The 26,557-nt window shown below is 43.3% G+C and overlaps 1 protein-coding gene across 1 annotated transcript in view; it reads left to right on the top strand.

The window, feature by feature from the left end:
* The window catches only part of NSMAF (neutral sphingomyelinase activation associated factor), a 158,286-nt gene that overhangs the window by 47,581 nt on the left and 84,148 nt on the right, over nt 1–26,557 (top strand). Inside the window, exons 3-11 of the mRNA XM_040354247.1 lie at nt 4,664–4,742; nt 9,529–9,587; nt 10,743–10,779; nt 12,512–12,562; nt 15,088–15,159; nt 21,737–21,784; nt 21,883–21,935; nt 22,019–22,148; nt 23,795–23,866. Coding sequence (XP_040210181.1) covers nt 4,664–4,742; nt 9,529–9,587; nt 10,743–10,779; nt 12,512–12,562; nt 15,088–15,159; nt 21,737–21,784; nt 21,883–21,935; nt 22,019–22,148; nt 23,795–23,866 — 601 coding nt within the window. The remainder of the gene's footprint in view (nt 1–4,663; nt 4,743–9,528; nt 9,588–10,742; nt 10,780–12,511; nt 12,563–15,087; nt 15,160–21,736; nt 21,785–21,882; nt 21,936–22,018; nt 22,149–23,794; nt 23,867–26,557) is intronic.

The following is a 26,557-nucleotide window of genomic DNA, read 5'->3' as shown; positions in this document are numbered from 1 at the left end:
CGCGATGAGATTGTATCCCCATAATACCATATCGGATATTCTGTTGAGTAGAGCTTTATATTGGATTCCAAGGTAATATGGGTCTCTTGAAGGTAGGCAATGTCTGTTTTATACTGTGTTAATTCACAGAGAATTTTGTGTCTTTTAATATGGGAATTTAGTCCCTTTACATTATATGAGAGAAACTTGACATCTGTCATATATCTTTTTTTTTTTTTATTTTTTTTTAAGTGTTTGGGATATTTTCTTGTGAAGTCGGTCAGGTGGTCTCCCTACCTCCCCCCTCCCCCCCACTCTTCCCATTCCCTCCTCCTCCCTCCTCCATCCCATCTCCCCTCCCTCCCCCTCCCCCCTCCCTCCCTCCTTCCCCATCCCCCCTCCCTCCCTCCTCCCCCCTGGCCTATTCTTGGCCTATGAGCCTTGGAAGGGCAATTCCTCGCCTTCACCCTCAACTCCTCTAATAGTGGTGGTGCTCGTGCACTCCCTAGACTCCCCCCCTCCCCCTCCTCCCCCTCCTCCCCCCCCCCGGTCCATGCTCCCGGAGATCCAGACAACTCATAGCCACACTAATCCACCCAAGTCGACAAGTCGGGGGGTTCTAGCTGCATTTTAGAGAAGAACTCATTCAGTTCTTCTGGAAATCTTAATCGAGCCGTTTTTCCTCCCTTAATGCCTATTAGGCATGCCGGGAAGCCCCATTGGTACTTTATATTTTGTGCCCGCATCAGCTCTAAGAGTGGTTTCAATTGTCTTCTCCTTGCCAGCGTTTCCTTAGATAGGTCAGAGAATATTTGTAAGTCAGTCTCTCTGTATCTCAGGGGGGGTTTCCCCCTAAGTCTTCTCCAGATTTCTGCTTTATCAACAAAATTCTTGAACCGAACAACAACATCTCTTGGCCCATATCTATCTATCATCTGGGGATTTCCCACTCGATGCACTCTTTCAATTTTGAGGGGCTTCGTTTCTGCTGGTCTCTCAAGTAAAGGGCAAAAAATTGTATTCATGATCTCCATGAGGTCTTCCTCCTTTTCCTCTACTATCGCTCTGACTCTAAGGTTCTGTCGCCTGTTGCGATTCTCCTGGTCCTCTATCCTGTAGGCCGCCACTCTCTGGCTCTCGGTCAGGGCCCTAACCTGCCCCTTCAGGGTGTTTATTTCTTGATCCTGTTCCTCTAATCTCCTTTCTGTCTCTACTACCCTTTCTCTAAGTCCTCCGAGGTCCTCTCTCACCTTATTGATCTCTGTCTTTATGACATTTTCCATCCTTAATAGCATAGCATTCATTTCTGCCTTTGTGGGGGGCTGTGTGTCCTGTAAGTCCGAGACCAACACTTCCGTGTTATTATGATCTTGCTCGCTTTCTATTGTAGTTTCACCCTTAGAGCTCTCCGCACTACTTGCTCCCTTTTTTAATTCATTCTTCTTCTTTTCAGTCTTTTTTGCAAGCCCCGGACTTTTAAGGCTCCCCTCTTGAGTCATATATTGCTGTATGGAGCTATTCCCCGAGTTATTCTTAGTGGGTTTTAAGGTGACCCCTCTCGTCGATCTATTCATTTTATTGGAGGGTCTAATTCTCTTCCCCAGTTTGAATAAGGACTTTTTACAGTCTACGATATATTATTACTTAGCCTTGCCTGAGCTCCTCTGTGTGGGAATATCTATTCCCCCCTCGCTATTCTCTCTACTCCCCTCAGGAGAGGGGATAGGGCGGAGCGGGTAGAGAGGAGATAAGAGAGACGGAAGAGACGGCCGAGAGCCCCCTGAAGGAGAGGGAGTACAGTAGAAGGGTCCCCAGAAGGAGACACAGAGTGGAGGGACCGAACACAATACCCCGGAGTGGGGGTATCCAGCTCTATTACCACCGTGGTCAAGCCAGCTGTAGCTTAATCTTTCTATGTGAGGGCTGTCCGCCGTGTATTTTTATGGCTTAAGCAGCGGTGATTTCTCTGGTGTGTCCTCCTTACCCAGGGTAACCTTTCTCCGGGTTGGATTTCCCAAGCATCCAGTGAGGTTTTATATGTGTGTCTGTGCTTTGAGTGAAAGCAACTCTTTAAACTGTTGAGACTTGTCTTCACTGGGTTGTACTCTGCATATAGTTCTGTGTGTTATAATTTATACGGCCAACTTGCGGCGAGAAGTTACCCAGGGGCTTAATCTGATAAGATGCGGTATCTCTTATAGGCACCTGGTGATATATCTCAATTCAGAGTCTCTTAACGCACTGATACCTTAGCGCACGGTACATTGCCGTGCTAGTCTCTCTGTGTGTTCCGCGTTAGTTGATCACTGCGACTCATTTACATACAAGGATAGTCCTGCTACTTTATAGGTTATTGTATATATACAGTCATACTGGTAAGATAGACAAAAAAACAAGTGTCCAGCTCGCTCCACTACATATAAGATTTCTGCCACAAGTCTCTTCCCTGGGATCGTTGTAACTTAGGTCCCATCTCTTTAGGTAAACTTGTCGACTTGACTTAACGAAAATCAATAGATCACACGTAAAATTTCTACAGCATACTTTTCTCTGCGGCAATAACCAATAATTTAGCCCTAATTAACCCCATACGTGACATCTATCCAGTACATGCCCCGGGCTAGTGATTACTGGTAACCGCTCCTGACCACCACATTGATGATAATGAAAAAAAAAAAAAAAGTCCTTTTGGCTCCGTGTTATATCACTATGGCAGAGTTTTTACTCTAACCTGTTCAGCATTAACTCATTGCACAGTTGGTAGGATATTTGCTAGGAAATCCCCATTATCTCCTGAGCTGCGGCTCTTGCTAGAAATTCCCCTTTATCTCCTAAGCTGCGGTATCCACAGACAGTCCCATCACAAGAACACAGGACCGGGGGGAGTAGGGGGGGCCTCGGGAGTTAGGGGGGGGGTATGCGGGATGGCCCCCAACCCTGCTCGGCTCCGCAGAGCGCCTCACCCAACCTCAGGACCTCCTATTGCTGCCGCTGCCGACGCTGTCGATACTCCGTTCCTGGATCATCCTCGCTCGTGGCGGCGCGTCCTCCGTCCCCAGCTGCTGACTGCGCGGTGCTAGCCAATCACGCGGCTTCGTCCAGGTCACGTGGTGTCCCTCTGGGTCCCGTCTGGAGGATCCCTAGATAGGCCGGCCAGAGCAGGGCTGAGTCTCCGACTCGTTCACCGGGGGTGTCAGCCTCTCACGCTGGCATCCACCGGTCCGAAGCTGATTTTGTCGGCTCTCCGCTCCCGCTGCCACACGCCATAGAGTGCTCCGGCACCTCCCACCCTCACGTTCACGTGCGTCACGTCCTCATCTCCCAAGATATTTGTTTTGATTGTTTAAAAAAAAAAAAAAAAAAGTTACATTTAAAGTGGAGGTCCAGCTGGGATTTTTTTTTTTTTTTTTTTTAAGTCAACAGCTACAAACCCTGTAGCTGCTGACTTTTAATAGGCACACTTGCCTGTCCAGTGTGCCCGCGATGCTGGCCACCCGAGGCCTATCCATCCTCTTGGTCGCGTGCCGGCACCGCCATCCTCGCTAAGGGAAACCGGCAGTGAAGGACGGCGCTTTTTGAATGGGCGGCTTAACTCTGGGAGACGCACAGTTCCCAGAAGACAGCGCACCCCATTTCCCAGGAGGCAACGCGAGGAGGAGAAGAGAGAAGATCACCACAGAGGAGGAAGTGGCAGATTAGGACGATCTGCCTAGCAACAGCCATTTCTGGTAAGTATAATTTTTTATTTTTTTTCAAATTTTTTGTGGAGCATTTTTTTTTTTTTTTTTTTTTTTTTTTTTTAAGGGTGGACCTTCGCTTCAAGATTTTAGATTTAATCCACTGCTAAAGGGATGTGTGGTCTGTGCAACAGGCAGTTTTTTTTTTTTTTTTTTTTTTGTATAAAGGGATGTAAAAAAACATACTTGGGTGGAGCACCATCGATCTGATGTTGCATCTGTTCCCCCTTCACCTCTGCACTGAGAACTAAGAAACTTTTTAAACTGTTAAAATATAGTCTGGGAACGAAGAGCATGTCACGTCTAAAAGAATGGCGACTCTTACCCTTATACCTTGCCTTGTCTACCAACGACATTCTTCCTCTTTCCTATCCTTAAAGTGATTGTAAAGTCTTGTTCAAAAAAATAAAATAATAAACATCTCATACTTACCTGCTCTGTTGCAGTGGATTTGCACAGGGCAGCCCAGATCCTCCTCTTCCCTCTTTGGTGCTCCTGGCCCCTCCCTCATGTTGAGTGCCCCCACAGCAAGCAGCTTGCTATGGGGACACCCGAGCTGAGCTGCAGCTCTGTGTGTCCATTCAGACATGGAGCGCCCTCTCTCTCCTTATTTGGTCAACTGACTTTGAGTGCCACAGGAGCCAATGGCAGCCAATCGGGAGGGAGAGTCTTGGATGGCCGAGGGACTCGTGGACAGAGATGGGGCTCAGGTAAGTATTAGGGGGGCTGCTACACACAGAAGGCTTTTTATCTTTAAGATAAACAAAAACTTCTGCCTTTACAACTCCGTTAGGGAGAAGCTTATATCGTTTTAAACATGAGGATAGGAGATTTCTTTGTGTTTTGGTGCTCCATTTTGCAGTATTTAAAAAAAATGTTGTGGATGAATGTCAACCTTTTCATTATTTGTTCTCCCCTTCAAATGAACACGCCTTCTTTTTTAATAGAAAAACAAGTGGATCCCTCAAAATTTGTTCCAAGTCTCTTATTTTTGAACCTGATCAAATTAATCTACCAATAATTAAGGTGAGCAGTCAATGATACTATTTCTTCTATTGCTTCTGTTGGCTGCCAGATCATGGCGGACCATGAAAAGTAAATGCCTTTCTTTAACTGTGTGTGTGTGTGTGTGTGTGTATGTATGTGTGTGTGTGTGTATATATATATATATATATATATATATATATATATATATATATATATATATATATATACACACACACACACACACACACACACACACACACACACACATATATATATAAATATTGTGTGTATGTATGTGTATATATATATATATATATATATATGTGTGTGTGTGTGTGTGTGTGTGTATATATATATATATATATATATATATATATATATATATTATTCTCCTTTTCCTTCTCTTGTACTAACATTTGTACTCTGGAATAACATTTTCCAACCAATACCCCTACATGTCTGAGATGTTTGTCAGTGATCTTTCACCACACATACATATTTTATACATTGAAATTAGGGATGGAATCTTTATTGTAATGGACAGAGCTTGAGTATGTGTGACTTTCATTTGGAGCAAGTACACAAAACTGGAAGGATCTGTTCACATATATGCAAATTTGGATGCGTTTTCAACCGCATCTGATTCGCATGACATGTGAAATAATATTGATTTCCATTGATGCTATTCACATGTATGTGGTGCATCTGCAAAGCGCATTTAAAAAGAGTCCTGTGCATTTTCTGAGCTGCGGTGCAGTTCAGGTGGCAATTCCAGGCTCATTGAGTTCTATGGGAATGCTTCTAAATCACACGTGTTCAGGATTTCAGCACGGATTGTTCTTCTATTACAGAAGTTAACACCCTTTATCTACTATGTATTGGACAGGACTGAAATCGCTGCTACTGCTGCTGCAAAAAAAGCCAGTCCTGAGCTCTGCAAATTTGCATCAGAACTGCATTAAGGCTCCATGTACACGGACGCTTTTACAACTGCTCCTAAATAATTAAACTTGACAGATAGTAACCCACGTTTAAAACGTCCGTTTTGCCGCGTTTACGTCTTACAATTTATTTTTATTTTTTTAAATGGGCAAAAACAAAAACCGCCTAAAAACTAAACGCTGCTAAACGTGGGTTACCACGTTTGGCGCCTGAGGCCCCCCATGTACACAGGACGCTGCTAAACGTACGTTCATAGGCAGTAGGACGCTTTTTTAAACTGCCCCTGAACTCATTCAATGTAATCCTATGTGACCATATACACCGTCATGTTTATTTCCGTTTTTAGGCTGTTGCGTTTAACAGAGTTTATTTGAAAGCCAAAAAATGGGTTCAGATGCAGAAGATTGCCACGTTTCAAACGCTAAACGTGGTAACCCGCATTTAAGAGCGTTTCGTTTATAGGCGTTTTTAGGCATTTAAAAAAAAAAAAAACTCTTTTTAAATTGTATTTTTTTTTTTTTATTGAAAGCTTCTAAATGCGCAAACACGGCAAAACGAAAATTTTAAACGTGGGTTACTATCTGTCAAGTTTAATAATTTAGGAGCAGTTGTAAAAGTGTCCCATGTACATGAAGCCTAAAATGTGGAAATCTTCTGCGTCTGAACCCATTTTTTTGCTTTCAAAGAAATGCTGTTAAACGCTAGGGATGAGCCGAACACCCACCCGTTCGGTTCGGACCAGAACCTTCGATTTAACTGAACGTTTGTGCGAACATTTAGAACCCCATTGACGTCTATGGGACTCGAACGTTAGAATTCAAAAGTGCTAATTTTAAAGCCTAATATGCAAGTTATTGTCGGAAAACGGGTTTGAGAACTGGGTCTTGCCCCAGGGAACATGGATCGATGTAAAAAAAAAAATTAAATTTTTCTGGAGCAGTGATTTTAATGATGCTTAAAGTGGGAAAAAAATTAAAATTCCTTTAAATATCGTACCTGCTGGGTGTCTATAGTATGCCTGTGAAGTGGCACGTGTTCAGAACTGTCCCTGCACAAAATTAGATTAATATAAGAAAAAAGTCATTTAAAACTCCTTACGGCTTTAATGTAATGTCTGGTCCCTGCAATATGGATGAAAATCATTGAGAAAAATAGCATGGGTTTCCCCCCAGGTCATTGCAAGCCCCTTTGGCCCTATATGCTTTGAACAGCAGTATACAGACGGTGCAAACAAGACAGGGACTGTAGGTTTGTTGTTAAGTAGAGGACACGGGCAGTACACACCATGTAGCTCTAGGTGCACACTGCAGAGGACACGGGCAGTACACACACCACGAAGCTTTAGGTGCACACTGCAGACGACACAGGCAGTACACACACCACGAAGCTTTAGGTGCACACTGCAGAGGACACAGGCAGTACACCACGTGAGAATACTGCAGCTAGCACAATCACCTGCCTGCCTGTCAGTAAATTAGGAAGAGCGGAGCTAGCTAAACTATACAGTATATAAATATTAGGGTTGTCCTGATACCGATACTAGTATCGGTGCCGATACCAAGCATTTGCCCGAGTACTTGTACTCAGTCAAATGCTCCGATGCCTAATCCGATACTTTGTCACTGGTGCTTCTGTCCCCCGCCGTGTACCGCTCCGGTCCCCCTCCATGCTCTACTCCTGTACCCTGCTGTGCTCTGCATCGGTCCCCCTCCATGCTCCGCTCGTGTCCCCCTGCGAGTACCGCTCCGGTCCCCCTCCGTGTGCTGCTCCTGTACCCTGCTGTGCTCTGCATCGGTCCCCTGCCGTGCTCCGCTCGGGTCCCCCTCCATGCTCTGCTCCGGTCCTCCGCTCCTCTCTGTGTACCGCTCTGGTCCCTCGCCGTCCTCCGCTCCCCTCTGTCTACCGCTCTGGTCCCCCGCCGTCCTCCGCTCCCCTCTGTGTACCGCTCTGGTCCCCCGCCGTCCTCCGCTCCCCTCTGTGTACCGCTCTGGTCCCCCGCCGTCCTCCGCTCCCCTCTGTGTACCGCTCTGGTCCCCCGAGGTCCTCCGCTCCCCTCTGTGTACCGCTCTGGTCCCCCGCCGTCCTCCGCTCCCCTCTGTGTACCGCTCTGGTCCCCTGCCGTCCTCCCCTCTGCTCCCCTCTGTTTACCGCTCCGGTCCCCCACCGTGCTCCTCCCCCCCCTCCCCCCTCTGTCCCTTATCTGTCAGGATGGAGAGCGGAGGAAGGAGCCCTTTTCCGAATGAACAGTCAGTGATTTTATTTTTATTTTTATTTATTTTTTTGTCCATGATCACTGACTGTTCATTGATAACTGAGCATAGTAACTGTGTTACAATGCCTCAGTTTATGAATGGAGAGGAGCCGCTGTCTCCTTTACATTCTTATACAGTGCAGTTGAGCCTGCAGAGAAAGGGACTTGGGAATCTGTGTCCTTAGACCCCTGATATCTCCTCTTTGAGACAGAGAAAGGGACTGTTAAGACCCCCCCCCCCCCAACAGGGCTGATAAAAGCAAAAAAAAGAATTGTAAAAATAATAAAGTTAAATAAAAAAAAAAAAAACACACGGACACCGCCCCTCCAAAAGAAAGCATTGTAAAAAAAAATTAAAGAATTTTTAAAGTGGAGGTTCACCCGGAAATGTTAATTTTTAACATTAGATTCATGCTCATTTTGTCAAGGGGAATCGGGTAGTTTTTTTAAAAATGAAGCAGTACCGGTTTAGAGAGCGATCTTCTCCGCCGCTTCCGGGTATGGGCTGCGGGACTGGGCGTTCCTATTTGATTGACAGTCTTCCGACAGGCTTCCGACGGTCGCATCTATCGCGTCACGATTTTCCGAAAGTAGCTGAACGTCGGTGCGCAGGCGCCGTATAGAGCCGCACCGACTTTCGGCTACTCGTGACACGATGTATGCGACCGTCGGAAGACTGTCAATCAAATAGGAATGCCCAGTCCCGAAGACCATACCGGAAGCGGCGGAGAAGATCGCTCTCTAAAACGGTAAGTACTGCTTCGTTTTTAAAAAAACTACCGCATTCCCCCTTGACAAAATGAGCATGAATCTAATGTTCAAAAAAAAATTTCGGCTGAACTCCCGCTTTAAAAATAAGTTAATTTTAAAAAATAAAATTTGAAAAAAAAAAAACTGACAGTACTGCATATTAGTCCCACTGTCAAAATAAAATTGAAAAAAAAGTATCGATATTCGGTATCGGTGAGTACTTGGGGAAAAAAAAGTATCGGTACTTGTACTCGGCCTAAAAAAGTGGTATACACAACACCTGGGATGCATATATATCCTCTACACACTGTAACTTTAACTGACTAGCCTGCCTGCCTTCTCTATCTTTTATCTCTATCTCTATCACCACCGTCGCAACACACTACACAAGGCCGACCTGCAGGCGGCCTTTTATAGTGTGGGACGTGTACTAAACCCCCTGAGCCATAATTGGCCAAAGCCATCCTGGCTTTGGCCAATTATGGCTCTCCGTTTTTTGCAAGCTGTGATTGGCCAAGCATGCGGGTCATAGTGCATGCTTGGCCAATCAGCCAGCAATGCACTGCGATGCCGCAGTGAATTATGGGCCGTGACACGCCACTCAAATTTGGCGCGAACGGCCCATAACGTTACAGAACATAAGTTTGATTCGAACACAAAGCTCATACCTATTAAACGCAACTGCCTAAAAACGTCAATAAACAAACCTGTGTACATGGTCACATAGGATAACATTGAGTTTAGCAACGTCCCGTGTACATGGGGCCTAAGAACACACCTGAACCACTGCACAAATGCTTTGTTATTTGCACTAAAAACGGACATACAATTCGCACCAGACACGTGTTAACCCAGCCTTAAGTGTGATATGGTTTGTTACAGATTTCGCTGCGGGATTGCACAAAGATTGAAGTAGAAGATGAAGAGAATCTTTTCAGCAAGTATGTCAGTCTGTACACAGGATAAATAATTTTATTTTTTGTAGTAGCTGGTGTGTTAATCTAAACCTGTCCTGGTCTAGTAAGTGCCAGCACAGTTTTTGCCATGTTGCACTTCATTTTGATCTGTGTCCTTGTGAAGCTCTTTGAATCCTAGGCCAGACCCTTTACTGCCCACCATGCCTCTGGGATCTTGGTTTGGAGAGTCAAGGCACTTGTGGTCCTGTGTACAGCCTAAGTGTCTCCAGGGAATCACAGAAATGAATGTAGATCTAAACCCAATTACAAAGGCCCCATTTATGAAACGGGATCTGACCATACCTAATTTCAAAAGTAATGAATATATTTCTAAAAATGCAGCATTTATTAAAAGAAAACCTTGTGATCAGACCATGGAGGGTTCTTGTTCAAACACTTCCTGTTTATAAGGGGACATCTGTCTCCCAGCTGTGTTGGGAGACACAAATTAGTGTTGTCATCCTGTCATGCCTCGTACACACGACCTGTTTTCCCGACAGCTTTTGGCCAGGGAAAACTGGCCGTGTGTATGCTCCATTGCAGTTTTTCCAACATGTTCTTTTTTTTCTGTCGCGATTCCCAGCAGTCTTTTTCCCAGCAGTTTGCTATGGGAAACACTGCGGTGGAGCATACACATGGCCGGGTTTCCCGGCCAAAGCTCTCATGGCAGTTTTCCTGCCAGGATAACCGGCCGTGTGTAGGGGGAAAAAGCTACCGAGCAGGTTCTCGGCTTTCCCCTCGGATTTCCCGGTGGTAAAAAGTCAGCCGGGAAACCCGTACGTGTGTATGAGGCATCACAAAAGACCTACTGCGCATGTATGGTTTTACCATGGTCACCATTAGGAAGCCATTCCAGAAGATTGATGTGGAGCAGGCACTGGAGCGATTGCATGTAAACAGGAAGTAGATAAATAGGGCTAAATTAGATAAAGCGGCACTGTGATGCAAAAAGGTTAAAATAAAATGTGATAGTTGTTTAAGATGCACAAAACTAAATTTAGCAAACTATTTGGGTTGCAGATCTGCATTAAGACACAGATACATGTAGGCTCTTCCAGTTGCCTGCACTACAGCACTGTTATTACCACTGGTACCCTTTAGGCCAAATCATGTTATCTTTATTTTTTTTTTATCTTTTAGGAATACAAAGAAACAATTTAGTGTTCTGTTCAGTCAGGTAAGATTTATTTTTTGTAAACGTGTTTAAATTAAAGTTTTGTTTCCTCATGAAGATAATAAACCAGCCAGAGCATTTTACCACAGACATGTGATGCCTGTGCATATTTAAATATTTTCTTCTACCCCAAATCCCAAGGCACTTTACAATACATACAGTGGCCTTGCCTCTCATAATTGTGACCTGCCCTTTCCTGTTTCCCATGCCTTCTCATTGCAGCATTATGAGCCATAAAGTAGCCAAGTGGTGCTGGAAGGAGCAGGCTTCAGTATGACCATGAGGTGTCTGTTCAATGTTTAATATAGAGAGCTCTACATTTTAGGTGTACAGAAGCACACCCAGTCCCTTTCTACTCCTTGCCCCTCCCCAACATCCCCAAACATTTAGCCATGGGCTCTTTCTGCCGTCAGACAAATTGTTGGTAGCAGGAGGCAATGGTTATACACAGCCCCAGCTAGTAGCATGCACGAATAGAATGTCTTCTTAGCAGCCACTAAGAGATACCTGTACACAGGCAAGGACACCAGCGGCTTGACAATCAGCCCAAGACAAAGCTGTTTTAAACGTAAGGTTCAGTTGGGCTTTTTACCAATCTCATTTTGGTCTACCATGTACTGCTACACATTGCATATTTTCATTGTTTTTTGCAATATAATCCTAAGTAAACATGATCCGCCGATCAAGCGGATGACAGGTCCGTCTCCACTCACTGTCTTGAGACGGACCTGTCATAGTCCCACTCTCCTCTATGGGGAGATCAGATAAAAACAGACCGCCTGTCCATTTTCATCCGATCCTCCAGACGGATGGAAAATGGGTCCTCATCCGTCTGGAATTCACAGGCAGGATCAGATCGGATATCGGCGTATGTCAGCAGACATGTCACTGCTGACATCTGCTGCCACATAGAAATTAATGGAGTGTCTGATCAGGTGCACCTGAAAAACTGACAGGCGGACCTGATCGGAAAGCCTGTGTGAAAGGAGCCTTATGAAGAACTTTTAAACCAACATGGTATGCCTCAATTACACAGGAAATAAAATTGTTTGGGTTGGACAAAACCAGAGAAACCCACTTTTAGCATACACACATTGTTAATTCAAAAAAGCTAGCCATTTCTTTCTTTTGGAGGGGGGGTTAAATCCCCCTGTCAGTTTTTTACTGCTATCTAATTCTCAATTAGAGATTTCCCCTTATTTCCTGTTCTGCTTCCAGGCAGTGGTAGGAAGGGAGAAGCCCCGTTAGATTTTTATGTCTGAAACATATAGAAAAAAAGGGAGGGCGCACCGACCTTGTGCATTACCAATAATAATTTTATTAAAGCTAAACAGCAATGTTTATACTCTCAAAGATTCAAGGTATACAAGCATATCAACGCAACAGCAATATTGAGCAGTAAATCATAGGTCTACAACTGGTACCGGAGATGTTGGAGGATCAGCCGGTATTGCAGGGTGGCTAACGTGTTTCGAGGGAGAACCCTCTTCCTCAGAGCCAAAGCAATGAAAATTAAGATTTTTATGTCGGTCTGTGTCACTGTTGCAGATTTTTTCTCACTTGCTGTCTGCTAAAGCATTGTCACGGGAAGGAAAGTACAGAGAGCCATGGATAGCAGTAAAATCTCAACAGAGGTTCTAACCCTAAACTGCATTTCCTTTAGTTTAGTTACATTTTTACAATGCACGCATTTGATTGCAGTTTATTAATGCTTATGTGTTTCCTTCTTTTTTAGGTGTACTTTATCAAGGAGCAAAACATAGTAGCGCCTTACAGGGTTCAGCGCGTAAGTAGGCTTTTACTGATTTACATGAAAATTATCTCTCAAGAATAAAGTAAATCAAGCTTAAAGCGGTTGTATACTACTGGACTTCTTTACCTTGCAGGAAAAAAAAAAATCATAATGTTCTAGTATGCATGGGTAAGCCGTTCCTTCAGAGAGAGCATGGGCCAGTGATGTCACTGGCTGCATGTAATGTAAATATCTCCTAAATGGTTTACATCTAGTAGATATTTACACTACCTATAGGTAAGCCTGTAATAAGGTTTACCTATAGGTAAAAGGCAGTAAAGGAATTTATTTCCTTTTTTAAAGCAATACCGCCAAGCTAAGAAAAAAATCTTTATTAGAACAGTTCCTATGCCTACCTCTCCACTTTCCCATATCCCATTCTTTCCAGCGCTACGTTTCTGTCAGTCGCTTCAGAATTTAATAGTTGTGGCAGTGTTAGATGGCTGTGGCCTCTCACTACGTGCCATGGTTCCTCCATCCAACTCTTACACCACTTCTGAGTCCTCTGGTGACATCGGTTTCCTCCTGTTTTTAATGCTTGGCCCACCGCTATGATGGACAGCCTTGTTAGCCAATTGTAAGGTGCAAGAAATGGGAGGGGATTGACCAGAACCAGCAATCGTGTGCGCTGTTTGCATCACCTAGCACGCTGGCTTTCAGGGCTACCAGGGTGCAATACAGGGGATTAAGCCTAATGCACACTATCAGAAAATCATACGAATAATACCAATTTTTGAATAGATCATACGATATTTTGATCGACTGGACACCGTTTTTGAGAGCCGATCAGGACAGGTCGTCTAAATTATCTGATGGGACAAGCATGAAAATTGTTCTCGTTCAATACCAGATTGTATGATTTTCCTTTTTAATCATTAACGTTTTTGTCCAAAAATACAATAGAATACAAGATGTTACATCACTTATGAATTTTTAGTCTGTCGTAGGAGAGTTTTCGTAACTTTAATAACCTATTAATTTTCAATATAAAGACTAGCATGCAAAAAAAAAAACAGACGATCATCCGTCTGGTAATCTCATGGTCCATACCAGGCTTTAGAGGCAATGTGCATTCATCTAATTTTGTATACATGCTTTTTGTTTTGGGTGCACCATTAGAAATATTAAAATAATGTTCCATACAGGTTTAGACCTCTAGAGCAGTGGTTCTCAACCTTTCTAGTGTCATGACCCCTTGATAAAATTTCCCAGGTTGTGGGTACCCCTAACAGTAAATTTATTTTCATAGCGTGGGTTGTCAGCACCCAAAGCAAGACAAGTAATTTGCACCCTTAACCCATGAAAATGTACAGCTCCCTGAGTTCCTTTCCACTTGTACAATATTAAAACCCCTTTGTGGTGTCTCGTAGCAGTGACACCTTTGCCGAAATCAGGAGATAGGGTCTCCTCCAGCCCCTCCCACTTCACATTACTCATCAGTCAGCTGACCTCTAGTCTCTGCCCCCCAGTCATGCCGTGAACTGAATGGGCGGCTGCAAAGAGGCTGAGTGGGCAAAAAGGCTGGGAGGGCAGTGCGGGCTTTAGGAACAGCCCAGGATTTGGTGACCCCTGGCAAATCATCATTCGACCCCCGAGGGGGTCCCGACCCCCAGGTTGAGAACCACTGCTCTAGAGTATAACCTAATGTAAAGGTATGAATGATCCTTTATCGTTGCTGGTGTCCTCATTTTAAAATATACCGGTCTGTGTACCATGAAGGCACATATTAGATTGGATCAGGCAAAGTTTGTGTTTTGCAGTTTATAGCAAGAAATAATAATTAAAAGTCATAACTATGTAGTATACAATAGTTTAAACTGTTGTCAACATAATGCTTGCTAATGGGGCAAGAAAAGCATTACAGCATACATTTAGTCAGAGCTGAGTTTTTTTTTCCATTTGCTGGCCAAGGTTCCATCATTTTTTTTATTATGACAAACACACACTTCTCTATTAAGTACAATTCTGGCGTTGTGTTTGCATTGGAATGCTGGAAAAAAGGATCATATTTCCAAGCCAAGCTCTTTGGAAAGTTGAGGCTGTATGTGGTTTGACAGTGATGATCTGTAATTGATCTTAGCTCCTGGAAAGAGAGAGTAGACTCTACTAATTAGTATCTAGAATTTGCTGCCAATGCATATTCTTTATCACCTCTGTATATCGCTTTTGTCTGATCGAAGTATTAAGAATGCAGCATGATAATGTGAACAGTGAAGGGTGGCCAACAGACATCCCTGTTGCTTGCTTTATCTTGGGGCAGAAAAATACAAGTGTGTCCTAAAAACAAAACCAACCTGGCCAGCTGTTCGTTTACCTATGAACAGTCTTCAGAGGTTTTTTTTTTTTTTTTTGATGCCCCAGCCAGATCAAGTAACATTTGTCACAGGAAACTAGTTTTCTTTATAGTTATAGTATAGTGAATATCATCCTGTGACTCATTTTAACGGCTGTTTATAAAATGTTGTTTCTGTGTATAACGTATGTATGTGGTTGTATTTAAACATATCCATTTTTTTTAGGGTGGAAATCAATTTTTTTTCCAGTTAGAAGATGCAAGAAAGGTTGATGATGTTGTACAAACTGTTCTGCAGGTAAAATACTGGAGATGGAATTTCCTTTAGATTTTGCATAGTTTTGCTGAATTTTGGCAACTATAAGGTCTCATGCGCACTAGGCATAAAAAACATTTGACGCTCCTCTGTGTTAACCTATGTGTCCATGCACACATAGGCATTTGGAGGCAGGGGTGTTTAGAGGCAGAAAAAAACCTTCAGTGTCGGTGCATTCAGGACATGGGAGTTTTGCTGCAAAAATCACTTTAGTATCAGTGGAAAATGGTGGCCGGGAAGTGCGCATTTAGCAGTCTTACGAACACTAGCCAGAAAGGAATGGGGTGGAAATTTAGATAGGTTAACATTATAAGAACGACTCTTGACCCCTGGCAACACCCTTGACCTTGTGTTCTCCTACCTATGCACTCCATGCAACCTCTCCAGCAATCCTTTTCCTCTCTCTGATCGCCACCTTATTAGTCTCCCTCTCCCTCCCTCCCCCGCCTAACCATCACCTGTAGAAACCTTTTGCCACGTCAACCCTTCTCTATTCTGCTACTCACTCTATGACAACCTCTCACCCCTGTCCTACCCCAATCAAGCAACTTCTGTATTCAATAAATCCCTTTCCCTAATCCTGGACAAGCTCGCCCCCCCCCCCCCCCCCTCACTACACACAGAATCGGGCCTTGACCCCTACAACCCTGGGAAACAGATGACCCCATGAATCTAAAAAAAAGACATACCCTTGCTCTTGAGCGTATGTGGCATAAAACTAAAGTTCCAAAACCATCTAATATGAGTGAGTGAGACACTTGTAAAGCGCAACACATGCGAACTGAATCACCTCTGGGCGCTGTTTCTATTTCATGGGTAAGGAAACCCCTTGACCTCAGAAGAGATGGGTTTTAATCTTTCTCCTGCGGTCAACCCTTAAGAGTTTGAATTCGTATGCAATCAGGCAGGCCCTTGCACTACATGGTTTTGGTAAACCTGAAGACAAAAACCTGCAGGAAAACTGATAGTGTGTATGGGGCTTAAGTCTCTCAAAGACTTCAACCAATACAAATTTGCCCTCCAAAAATAAAATTTCTGCCTCCACATTGCCAAGCCAATTTATTTCATCACTGTCATTAACACCACCTCGACCAGTCTCGTCAACTCTTCTCTACCTTTAACTCTCTTTGTCCTCCACTGCCTCTACCCACTAACTCACTGCCCAGGAGAATGCTAGTCACTTCAAAAACACTCCACTTAAAGAGGAAGTAAACCCTTGTTGCTTTTTTTTTTTTTTTAAACCCTGCAAGATAGTCATAATGAGCTAGTATGCACAGCATACTAGCTCATTATGATCGACTTACCTGAGAAGCCCCCAAAGTTCTCCTCCATGCACTCCACCACCATGTCTCTGGCGATCTTCTTCCTTTAATCGCCGCTCCGGCGCTGCGATTGGCCGGAGCGGCGATGAGATCATTCCCGCACATGTGCGAGGGAGCCGTCAAACACGGCATTGCCGTGTTTAGGGCGGCTATTGTTAGTGCTCCTGCGCACCGTTGTCTATGGCGCATTCGCCGTAGACAGGGGTCCTGTCATTCGGCGAATATCTCCTAAACCGTGCAGATTTAGGAGATATTGCTAACACCTACAGGTAAGCCTTAATCTAGGCTTATCTGTAGGTGTTGCTTGCAAAAGTGGGTTTACAACCACTTTAACACCCCATATCAACAAGTACAGTTAACACTCCCCTTATTTAAACCTGCTACTATAGACAAAGTTGCTAAACTCCTTTCTAAAGCCCACCTAACCACCTGTCCCTTGGACCCTATTCCCTCTCAAATGCTGCGGTCACCCTCTGACTCTATTCTACACTCTAACACACATTTTAAATCTCGCCCTCTCTTCTGGCATCTTCCCCAATGCTCTAAAACATGCACTGGTCATTCCCATACTTAAAAAGCCTTCCTTGGACCACATCAATCTTAACAATCTACACCCTATCTCCTTGCTCCCCTTTTCCTCTGCTGCAGCCTCCCTTGGCTTCCAATATCACTTCTATGCTGATGACACCATAATCTATCTCTCCATCTCTCAGCTCACTCCATCTGTCTCCTCATGCATCACTAACTTACTAACAGACATATCTGTATGAATGTCACATTACTTCCTCAAACTCAACTTGTCCAAAACCGAGCTCATAATATTTCCTCCCCCCCCCCCCACGTGCCTCTTCCCCTGATTTCTCTGTCAAGAACAATGGCACAACCATCCCCACATGCCCAGGGTGCTATGTGTTATCCAACCAAACTTCAGGACACAAGGGAGATGGTGATGTCAGCACGTTTCTCCACCCTTCGCGTTTTGTCACAAATGACGTCGTCCAGGGGTATGGACGATGCACTGCCTCATCATCTTAAATACAATGCAAACAACCAAGCATTGTTCTGAGCCTCAGCTATCCATACTACAGACACATTTTTAGGAACCAAACCTCGATGTGAACTACTAATAAAACAAACGCAGACCAGCAATCGTATTGTTAGACACTATGCTGTAAAAGGATTGCTCCTACAGATCACCCAATATACATTGAACGACCCTGGGTATGATCTTTCAGCATCAATTCTATATTTGGAAGGACACCCTGAGTAACTAGTACATAGCAAAAAGCAGTGAAATCGGTCACCCCGTGTCACTCCCACACGCTCGACAACAGGAAGTAGTGGAATTGACCACCAAGTGTCACTCTCACAAACTCAGTAAGGTGGCCCCTAGTGAACAAAAAGGGGAAGAGGCGCTGGTTACATGGTTCACCAGCCATTCTAAATGGCTAAAACCCTGACTACCTAAGGCTCAGTCCCAAGTACACAGTTTAACAAAGTTACACATATATAGTTGTTAAAATATAAAACATAATTTTAAATTTAAAAAATCTATGTCGCCCTCAAAACAGGAAGTGGTGAAATTCATCACAAGGTGTCCCTACTAGATTCTTTCCCAGTGAAACCCCTAGTGGATGAAATAAGGCAGTTTAGCCAAACGATTCACCAGCAAAAGGTAGTGTTTTTATATCAAAAAGTACCCCAAATTCCTAATCGGGATCTAAACTGTCAACACAATCTCTATTTATTTTGCTCATAGGAGTTATTAATAAATGCATTAACATCAATGTCTACATTTAATCCAAAGGGGACATAAGATTTTAACCTATAAATCCAGGCAATCTCCGGTTTGGAAATCTCTGTCACTAGAGCGCTTCCTCTCCAGTGTGGTCTATACTTGTCAATACCCAAAAATAGGGTATTCGAAGGGTCCCTATTATGTTTCATATCATAATGCTTAGACAGAATGATTTTTAAAACCCTTCCTGATGTTGCTTATATGTTCATTGAGCCGTACCTGTAGGGCTCGTTTGGTCCTGCCCACATACTGAACAGACATTGAATCCGATATATGACCCCAGTAGTACAGCATGTGATGAATGGTTCAATTTCAAACAATTAAGACATGCTAGTGGAAAAAAAAACATTCACTCTCCTATTGGTACATCTAATAAATGCTGCTGTTTTGTCTGTTTTGTTGCCCACCCTTGAATTATCATCTCATAAAGATGTAGTTTGGTTTGAAACGCATCCCTAATTTTAAATTTGAACACAAAGCAAGAGGATTTTACCAAGACTTTCAGGAATTAAAGTCACAACCAAAAAAGTAGTACGTTTTATTGCCTAGAAAATATTAAAATCAAGCAATTAAATGTGTTCACTACTTCCCTGTATCATGCATTGAGCTCATCCCATATGTTAAACTACTAGCAGACCAGACTCCCATACATATCACTACATTATGTCATTATCTTATGACTGTTGGAGAACAGAATATGATAGTCCTCAGTGATTGGAGCTTTTGCATCTCAAAAAGCCCACCCTTTCCTCTTGTTTTGTGTTCACCCCCTTGAATTATTGCTTGAGGATATCCCATTGCCGAAGAATCAATTCCTGTGTCTTGTACGGTATAATAAAGATCAGAGAAATGTGGACATACAGTGGGGCAAAACAGTATTTAGTCAGTTACCAATTGTACAAGTTCTTCCACTTAAAAAAATGAGAGAGGCCTTTAATTGTCATCATAGGTATACCTCAACTATGAGAGACAAAATGTGGAAACAAATCCAGACAATCACATTGTCCGATTTGGAAACAATTTATTTGCAAATTATGGTGGAAAATAAGTATTTGGTCTCCTCTACAAACAAGCAAGATTTCTGGCTCTCACAGACCTGTATCTTCTTCTTTAAAGTGGTTGTAAACCCACTATTTGGATTTTTACCTACAGGTAAGCCTATAATAAGGCTTACCTGTAGGTAAGGAGAATATCTCCTAAACCTGCACGGTTTAGGAGATATTCCCCCCGCAATGCGGGCGGCGCATGCGCAGGGGGGAATCCACGGCTGAAGAACCGGCATCCGCCGGACCCTGCCGCTTTTAAATCTCCCGCGCGCACGCGCGGGAGTGACGTCATCGCCGCTCCAGCCAATCACAGCGCTGGAGCGGCGATACCCGGAAGACACGCCGGAGCAAGATGACATCCTGCTCGGCGTGGACCAGGTAAGTGGTACACACCTCGTTCCGAGGTAAGTATTTCATAATAGGCTAGTATGCGGTGCATACTAGCCTATTATGCCTTTTGCATTGCAGGTTTGGGGGGGAAAAAAAAAGTTTATGCGGTTTACAACCGCTTTAAGAGGATCCTCTGTCCTCCACTCATTACCTGTATTAATGGCACCTGTTTGAACTTGTTATCAGTATAAAAGACACCTGTCCACAACCGCAAACAGTCGCACTCCAAACTCCACTATGGTGAAGACCAAAGAGCTGTCGAAGGACACCAGAAACAACATTGTAGACCTGCACCAGGCTGGGAAGACTGAATCTGCAATAGTCAAGCAGCTTGGTGTGAAGAAATCAACTGTGGGAGCAATAATTAGAAAATGGAAGACATACAAAACCACTGATAATCTCCCTCGATCTGGGGTTCCATGCAACATCTCACCCGTGGGGTCAAAATTATCACAAGAACGGTGAGCAAAAATCCCAGAACCACATGGGGGGACCTAGTGAATGACCTGCAGAGAGCTGGGACCAATGTAACAAATCAGTAACGCACTACGCTGCCAGGGACTCAGATACTGCAGTGCCAGACGTGTCCCCCTGCTTAAGCCAGTACATGTCCGGCGTCATCTGAGGTTTTCTAGAAAGCATTTGGAGGATCCAGAAGAGGATTGGGAGAATGTCATATGGTCAGATGAAACCAAAGTAGAACTGTTTGGTAGAAACGCAACTCGTCGTGTTTGGAGGAGAGAGAATGTTGAGTTGCAACCAAAGAACATCATACCTACTGTGAAGCATGGGGGTGGCAACATCATGCTTTGGGGCTGTTTCTTTGCAAAGGGAACAGGATGACTGATCCGTGTACATGAAAGAATGAATGGGGCCATGTATCGTGAGATTTTGAGTGCAAACCTCCCATCAGCAAGGGCATTGAAGATGAAACTTGGCTGGGTCCTTCAGCATGACAATGATCCAAAACACACCGCCCGGGCAGCGAAGGAGTGGCTTCGTAAGAAGCATTTCAAGGTCCTGGAGTGGCCTAGCAGGTCTCCAGATCTCAACCCCATAGAAAACCTTTGGAGGGAGTTGAAAGTCCGTGTTGCCCAGCAACAGCCCCAAAACATCACTGCTCTAGAGGGGATCTGCATGGAGGAATGGGCCAACATACCAGCAACAGTGTGTGACAACCTTGTGAAGACTTACAGAAAACGTTTGACCTCTGTCATTGCCAACAAAAGAATTACTACAAAGTATTGAGATAAATTTTTGATCGTGACCAAATACTTATTTTCCACCATAATTTGCAAAAAAAATCTTTACAAATCAGACAATGTGATTGTCTGGATTTGTTTCCATATTTTGTCTCTCATAGTTGAGGTATACCTATGATGACAATTACAGGCCTCTCATCTTTTTAAGTGGGAGAACTTGTACAATTGGGTGGCTGACTAAATACTTTTTTGCCCCACTGTACCTGTAAATTCCATATTTCAGAGTCAGTACAGGCCTCACGGAAAGGGTGGGTTTAAATGGGTATACTGGGGAGGACCAGTTCCCAGCAAAACCTTTGCCAGTATCCAATCACCTAAAGGTGGATACCTATAACCCATTGTCTATGAATCGGTTGCTGTGTACTGTACTCTCAGATATGGAATGTTATCATGTCTCACTGTATACAGTTTTCTTGGGCCTTTCGATTTTTTTTTTTTTTTTTTTTTTTTTTTTTACCTGTAGGTCCTCTTAGTAGCAGCAATTTTGTTTCATGGAGACCATGCTTAGCCACTGCCTTGCAATCAGCAACAACATTGCCTGCATACTGTGTGCTCCTTTAATTGTCTATTGGGCTACATACCAGGTCTTTCATATAGACGGCTCAGGGGCTTACTAAAGGAAAGTGTATGGCAGGCTATGTTGGCATAAGTAATTTTTTTATTTAAATTTTTTTGGAAGGGGGGCTGTTGGGGGGTTGACAATTAAATAAGTAAACAATTGAAATGTATTTATTCTTACAGCTACAAAGAGCTTCTCGCCTGGAGAAACTCGGGGACCAGACAGCCATGGTAAGACCCGAATACGTTTTACAAACTGTACTTATTGGGGTTTTTTTTTCTCTTTTTTTTGGTGCAAAATATAAAAGCTTCTCTTTTTTATTTACTAGATAACTGCCATTTTACAATCACGTTTAGCAAGATCGTCATTTGATAAAAATAGGTTAGTAAATATATTAAGCTATTAAATGTTTTCTAAAGAGCTTTGCAATTGTAATATTCAGTAATCCTAAAATTCCTATACAGCTTTCAAAATGTATCTGAAACCTCCCACATGGAATGCCTAGCGGAAATGGTAACGCCGTTGGTCACCAATCCAGGACATGTGTGTATAACAGACAAATACCTCTACTTTCAGCCGTTAAATGGCTATCCAGTAAGTCAATATTGTCCTTTATCTTCTTTCACTGTAGATTTTAACATGTAAGTTGTCATTATCAAATCACTTCCAAAAATTAGTGGGGAATAAATGCAAATATGAGGTTGTAGTCTCGGGTGATTATTGGGTCTTCCATTTGTACGACCACAATTCTATTTCAATTAAAACCTCTATAACATAATAAAATCCATATTTCGCAGATCACTAAACTAACACGCCTGATCTCCCTCGATGTGCCTTTGTGTTCTAACATAGGTACCTGTACCTAAAATTGCACTGCTAAGACATAATTACTATATGCGCTGATGTCATCGGTGCATGCGTTCTGAAGAAATGGGTGCTCGTGACATTTTTTTCAGGGTCCTGTGCCGTGACCGGCACGCGGGAGCCGCCGGTGCTGTGATTGCAGCTCTGGCCAATCGCAGCGCTGGAGCCCACGAACCCTGAAGAAACACTTGGCGAAGATGTCAGTCGTCTCAGCGGTGTGCAGGCACCGCCGCAGGGCTTCATTCTAAGGTATTTCATAATGAGCTAGTATAGCTCATTATTCCTTTGTCTTACAGAATTCCTTTTTTCTTTTATTTAGGCTTTACAACATCTTTAAGACATCGGCATACCAAGACATTTTGGAAATTTCATGCTCCCAACTTTGTGGGAACAGTTTGGGGATGGCCCCTACCTGTTCCAACATGACTGCGCACCAGTTCACACAAGGTCCAAAAATACATGGATGAGCTGGCCCTTGGTCAGCTATCGCTCCCATCATAGTAGTGCACCAATAGAAAGGTGTATGCAGTGGAAGGGGGCTTGTCAGATCTCAGAATTACCAAGAAATGCTCCATTCACTAAGCTACATCTTTGCTATAACTATTGTTCTATTCAGACTCGTGACTGTTATTTGCAGCTCTCATTTTTAAAAATAAAAGTCATTAGATAGTGATGTTCATAGCTTTAGTGAATTTTGCCTAATGTTTTCATATAGGGCACAATGAAATAGATATACTGTAGAACACAATGGGTGCTCGTGAGATGACCGATAGAGCTATTGTAATGGTTTGTATCATAGAATGGACAGGTTTACTTTACAGGATAAGTTCACCTTCGGGAACATGCTACATGTTCCACCCATTTTTAGGGTGGAACGTATTCTTACTGCTGCAGCCGCTCCCCAATCTTCTCCCAGAACTCGCTGCCAAAAAAGGGGGGGTGATGCATTTGTGGCTCTGCCCACCCGACTGCGGCATTCATTCAGTTCTAGCCTTTGCAGCTATCGCCTGCTAATTGTCTATGAACTAGGTAGTTCATTGTTTCTTCCTGTTGGTGTGTAACTGCCTGTCCGTACGAGGTAGGTAGCTTACACAGACAGTCTGCAGGGGTCCCCCATTGCATCCATAATCTGCTGATTGCTGGTGTAATGCTTTGCAGGCTCCTAGTAAAAAAAAAAATAATACATGCACTTTTCTTTTTTTTTACCTACAAAAAGATATGCATTTATTATTTTCTTTTATGAAGGGGAACTTATCTTTTAAGGAAACAGGATTATAATGGCAAAGACTGTTTTATCCTGCAAATTATTTATTTCCAAGTACCAAAGTGCAGTTACATTTTTAAATAAAATGTTTGCCTGTTTTTTTTTTCCCTAGAAACCTGTTATGAGCATTAGTTTGGCTGATATACGGAGAATATACAAAAGGAGACACATGCTTATGCCGATGGTAAGTTTGTTGGGGATATTCAGGTAAACATAATCTTTTCTTTTTCTTTGATGACTTTTGACGTAGTGCTATACCTCCTATAGATATAATTATGTATGGCTCATCATATGCCGCTTGGTTTTAAATCTTGTGAAAGGGTACCATAGTCATTCCATTATTGTACAAGAGTACAGTAGTGGGCTACTTTCCACATGAAAACAATGGCTCTAGCACAGGGATATGCAATTAGCGGACCTCCAGCTGTTGCAAAACTACAAGTCCCATCATGCCTCTGCCTCTGGGTGTCATGCTTGTGGCTGTCAGTCTTGCTATGCCTCATGGGACTTGTAGTTTTGCAACAGCTGGAGGTCCGCTAATTGCATATCCCTGCTCTAGCACAATGGTGGACAATCTCATTCTATATGTGGCATGAACAGGTAGCCTATGGGAATAGAAGAGGTCATGTGACTTGAATAATTAGAATAGACCAAGATCTGTAGAATCATAGGCCAGAGCTGGATATGGCAGAATTTAAGGGGGTTAGGGTGTCAGATTTGTATTTACCTCATTATGTTACCAGTGTCTTTTCTTATGGAAAAATTTACGGTAGTAGACAACATGTCATCCTAAAGTGGCGCGCTCTTCTGTATATAATATCTAGAGTGTTGGACTACAAAGACACATTGTGATAGACCTGAATGGATGTTATTGGTTGAGATCACTACAGTCTGCTAGTTTGAAACAATAATTGTTGATCAGTCTACAGTAGTTGTTTTGCATGTTGCATGCATTAAAAAAAAAACTGTAAACTGTGCCTTATATATTGATTTCCAGCACCGGGAACTGGGCACAAATGGTCAGTGCACATGGTGTTTTGCGTTAAAAACATGTTTTTTTTTAAAAAAAAGGGGGCGGGGATTTCCACAGTTGCCCTTACCTTTAATCCAATGTTTAAGCTAGGGATGCACCGATATATTGGCTGGCGAAAATTAGCAAGCAAAAATAGGGTTATCTATATTTTGCTTATTAAAAAAAAAAATTATGCCTGAAAAAAGATTAGCTTACCTCACGCATGTTACGGCCAGTGCCATGCTGTAATGAACAGCACCCGCAGACACCACTCTGTGTCCGCGGCCATTACTCTGCTCAAGTGCCCACCTTCAATAGCCCAGCTACTTTTGTGAGATGCCACCTTGACCTCCACGCACTGGACCCTTCCCCAATCAGTTAAAAGGACTGGCGAAGTAAGCGTTGGAAGTGGAGGTAATTAATTATAAAAGTTAAAGCGTTTTGCTACGCTTAAAAAAAAAAAAAAAAAAAGGTTCTGTTCCCTTTAAAGCATGAGTAACCGCACAGTGCTTGCACTGTGTAATTTGGCTCCTTTTATATCATCTAAAACACCTGGTTGATCCTGCCTCTCCATCCCCCTCTGCTCTGACAGTGCCTGCCCCCCTCCTGTTGCTGAAATAACTTTAACCACTTCCCGACGGCCGTACGACTATATACGGCCGCCGGGTGGCTCTACTTCTCTGGGAGGCCGTGTTTTTACGGCCGCCCCTTTTCGCGTTCCCCGCGCGCGCTCCCGAGCGCGCAGCGGGGAACTGCTGTGCTGGCCGTGTCCCTTGGACACAGCCAGTCACAGATCGCCGTGAACGGCCAATCGGAGCGGCCGTTTCCTAGGCGATCTGTGCGGCCAATGAGAGATGATCTCATATGTTTACATATGAGATCATCTCTCATTCCCGGCTCTCGCAGACAGCGGTGCTGTCAGGGGAGAGAGGAGACGGATCTGTGTCTCTTGTACATAGGGACACAGATTGGTCACCCCCCCAGTCACCCCCCCTCCCCCACAGTTAGAACACTAATTAGGATACACATTTAACCCCTTCCTCACCCCCTAGTGTTAACCCCTTCCCTGCCAGTCACATTTATACAGTAATTAGTGCATATTTATAGCACTGATTGCAGTATAAATGTGAATGGCGCCAAAAATGTGTCAAAAGTGTCCGATGTGTCCGCCATAACGTCGCAGTCCCAATAAAAATAGCAGATCGCCGCCATTTCTAGTAAAAAAAATGTTTTATACAGTAATTAGTGCATATTTATAGCACTGATTGCAGTATAAATGTGAATGGCGCCAAAAATGTGTCAAAAGTGTCCGATGTGTCCGCCATAACGTTGCAGTCCCAATAAAAATCGCAGATCGCCGCCATTTCTAGTAAAAAAAAAATTTATACAGTAATTAGTGCATATTTATAGCACTGATTGCAGTATAAATGTGAATGGCGCCAAAAACGTGTCAAAAGTGTCCGATGTGTCCGCCATAACGTCGCAGTCCCAATAAAAATCGCAGATCGCCGCCATTTCTAGTAAAAAAAAAAAAATAATAATAATAATAATTCTGTCCCTTATTTTGTAGGCGCTATAACTTTTGCGCAAACCAGTCGCTTATTGCGATTTTTTTTTTTTTTTTTTTTACTAAAAATATGTAGAATACGTATCGGCCTAGACTGAGGATAAAAAAAAACGTAAAAAAAAAAATTGAGCTATTTATTATAGCAACAAGTAAAAATATTTTTTTTTTTTTCAAAATTGTCGCTCTATTTTTGTTTATAGCGCAAAAAATAAAAACCGCAGAGGTGATCAAATACCACCAAAAGAAAGCTCTATTTGTGGGGAAAAAAGGACGTTAATTTTGTTTTCGAGCCACGT

The sequence above is a fragment of the Rana temporaria genome, chromosome 5 (assembly GCF_905171775.1).
Source record: "Rana temporaria chromosome 5, aRanTem1.1, whole genome shotgun sequence".
Lineage (NCBI taxonomy): Eukaryota > Metazoa > Chordata > Amphibia > Anura > Ranidae > Rana > Rana temporaria.
Note: the sequence above shows the minus strand (reverse complement) of the source record. Positions and strands in the feature narration are given on the sequence as shown.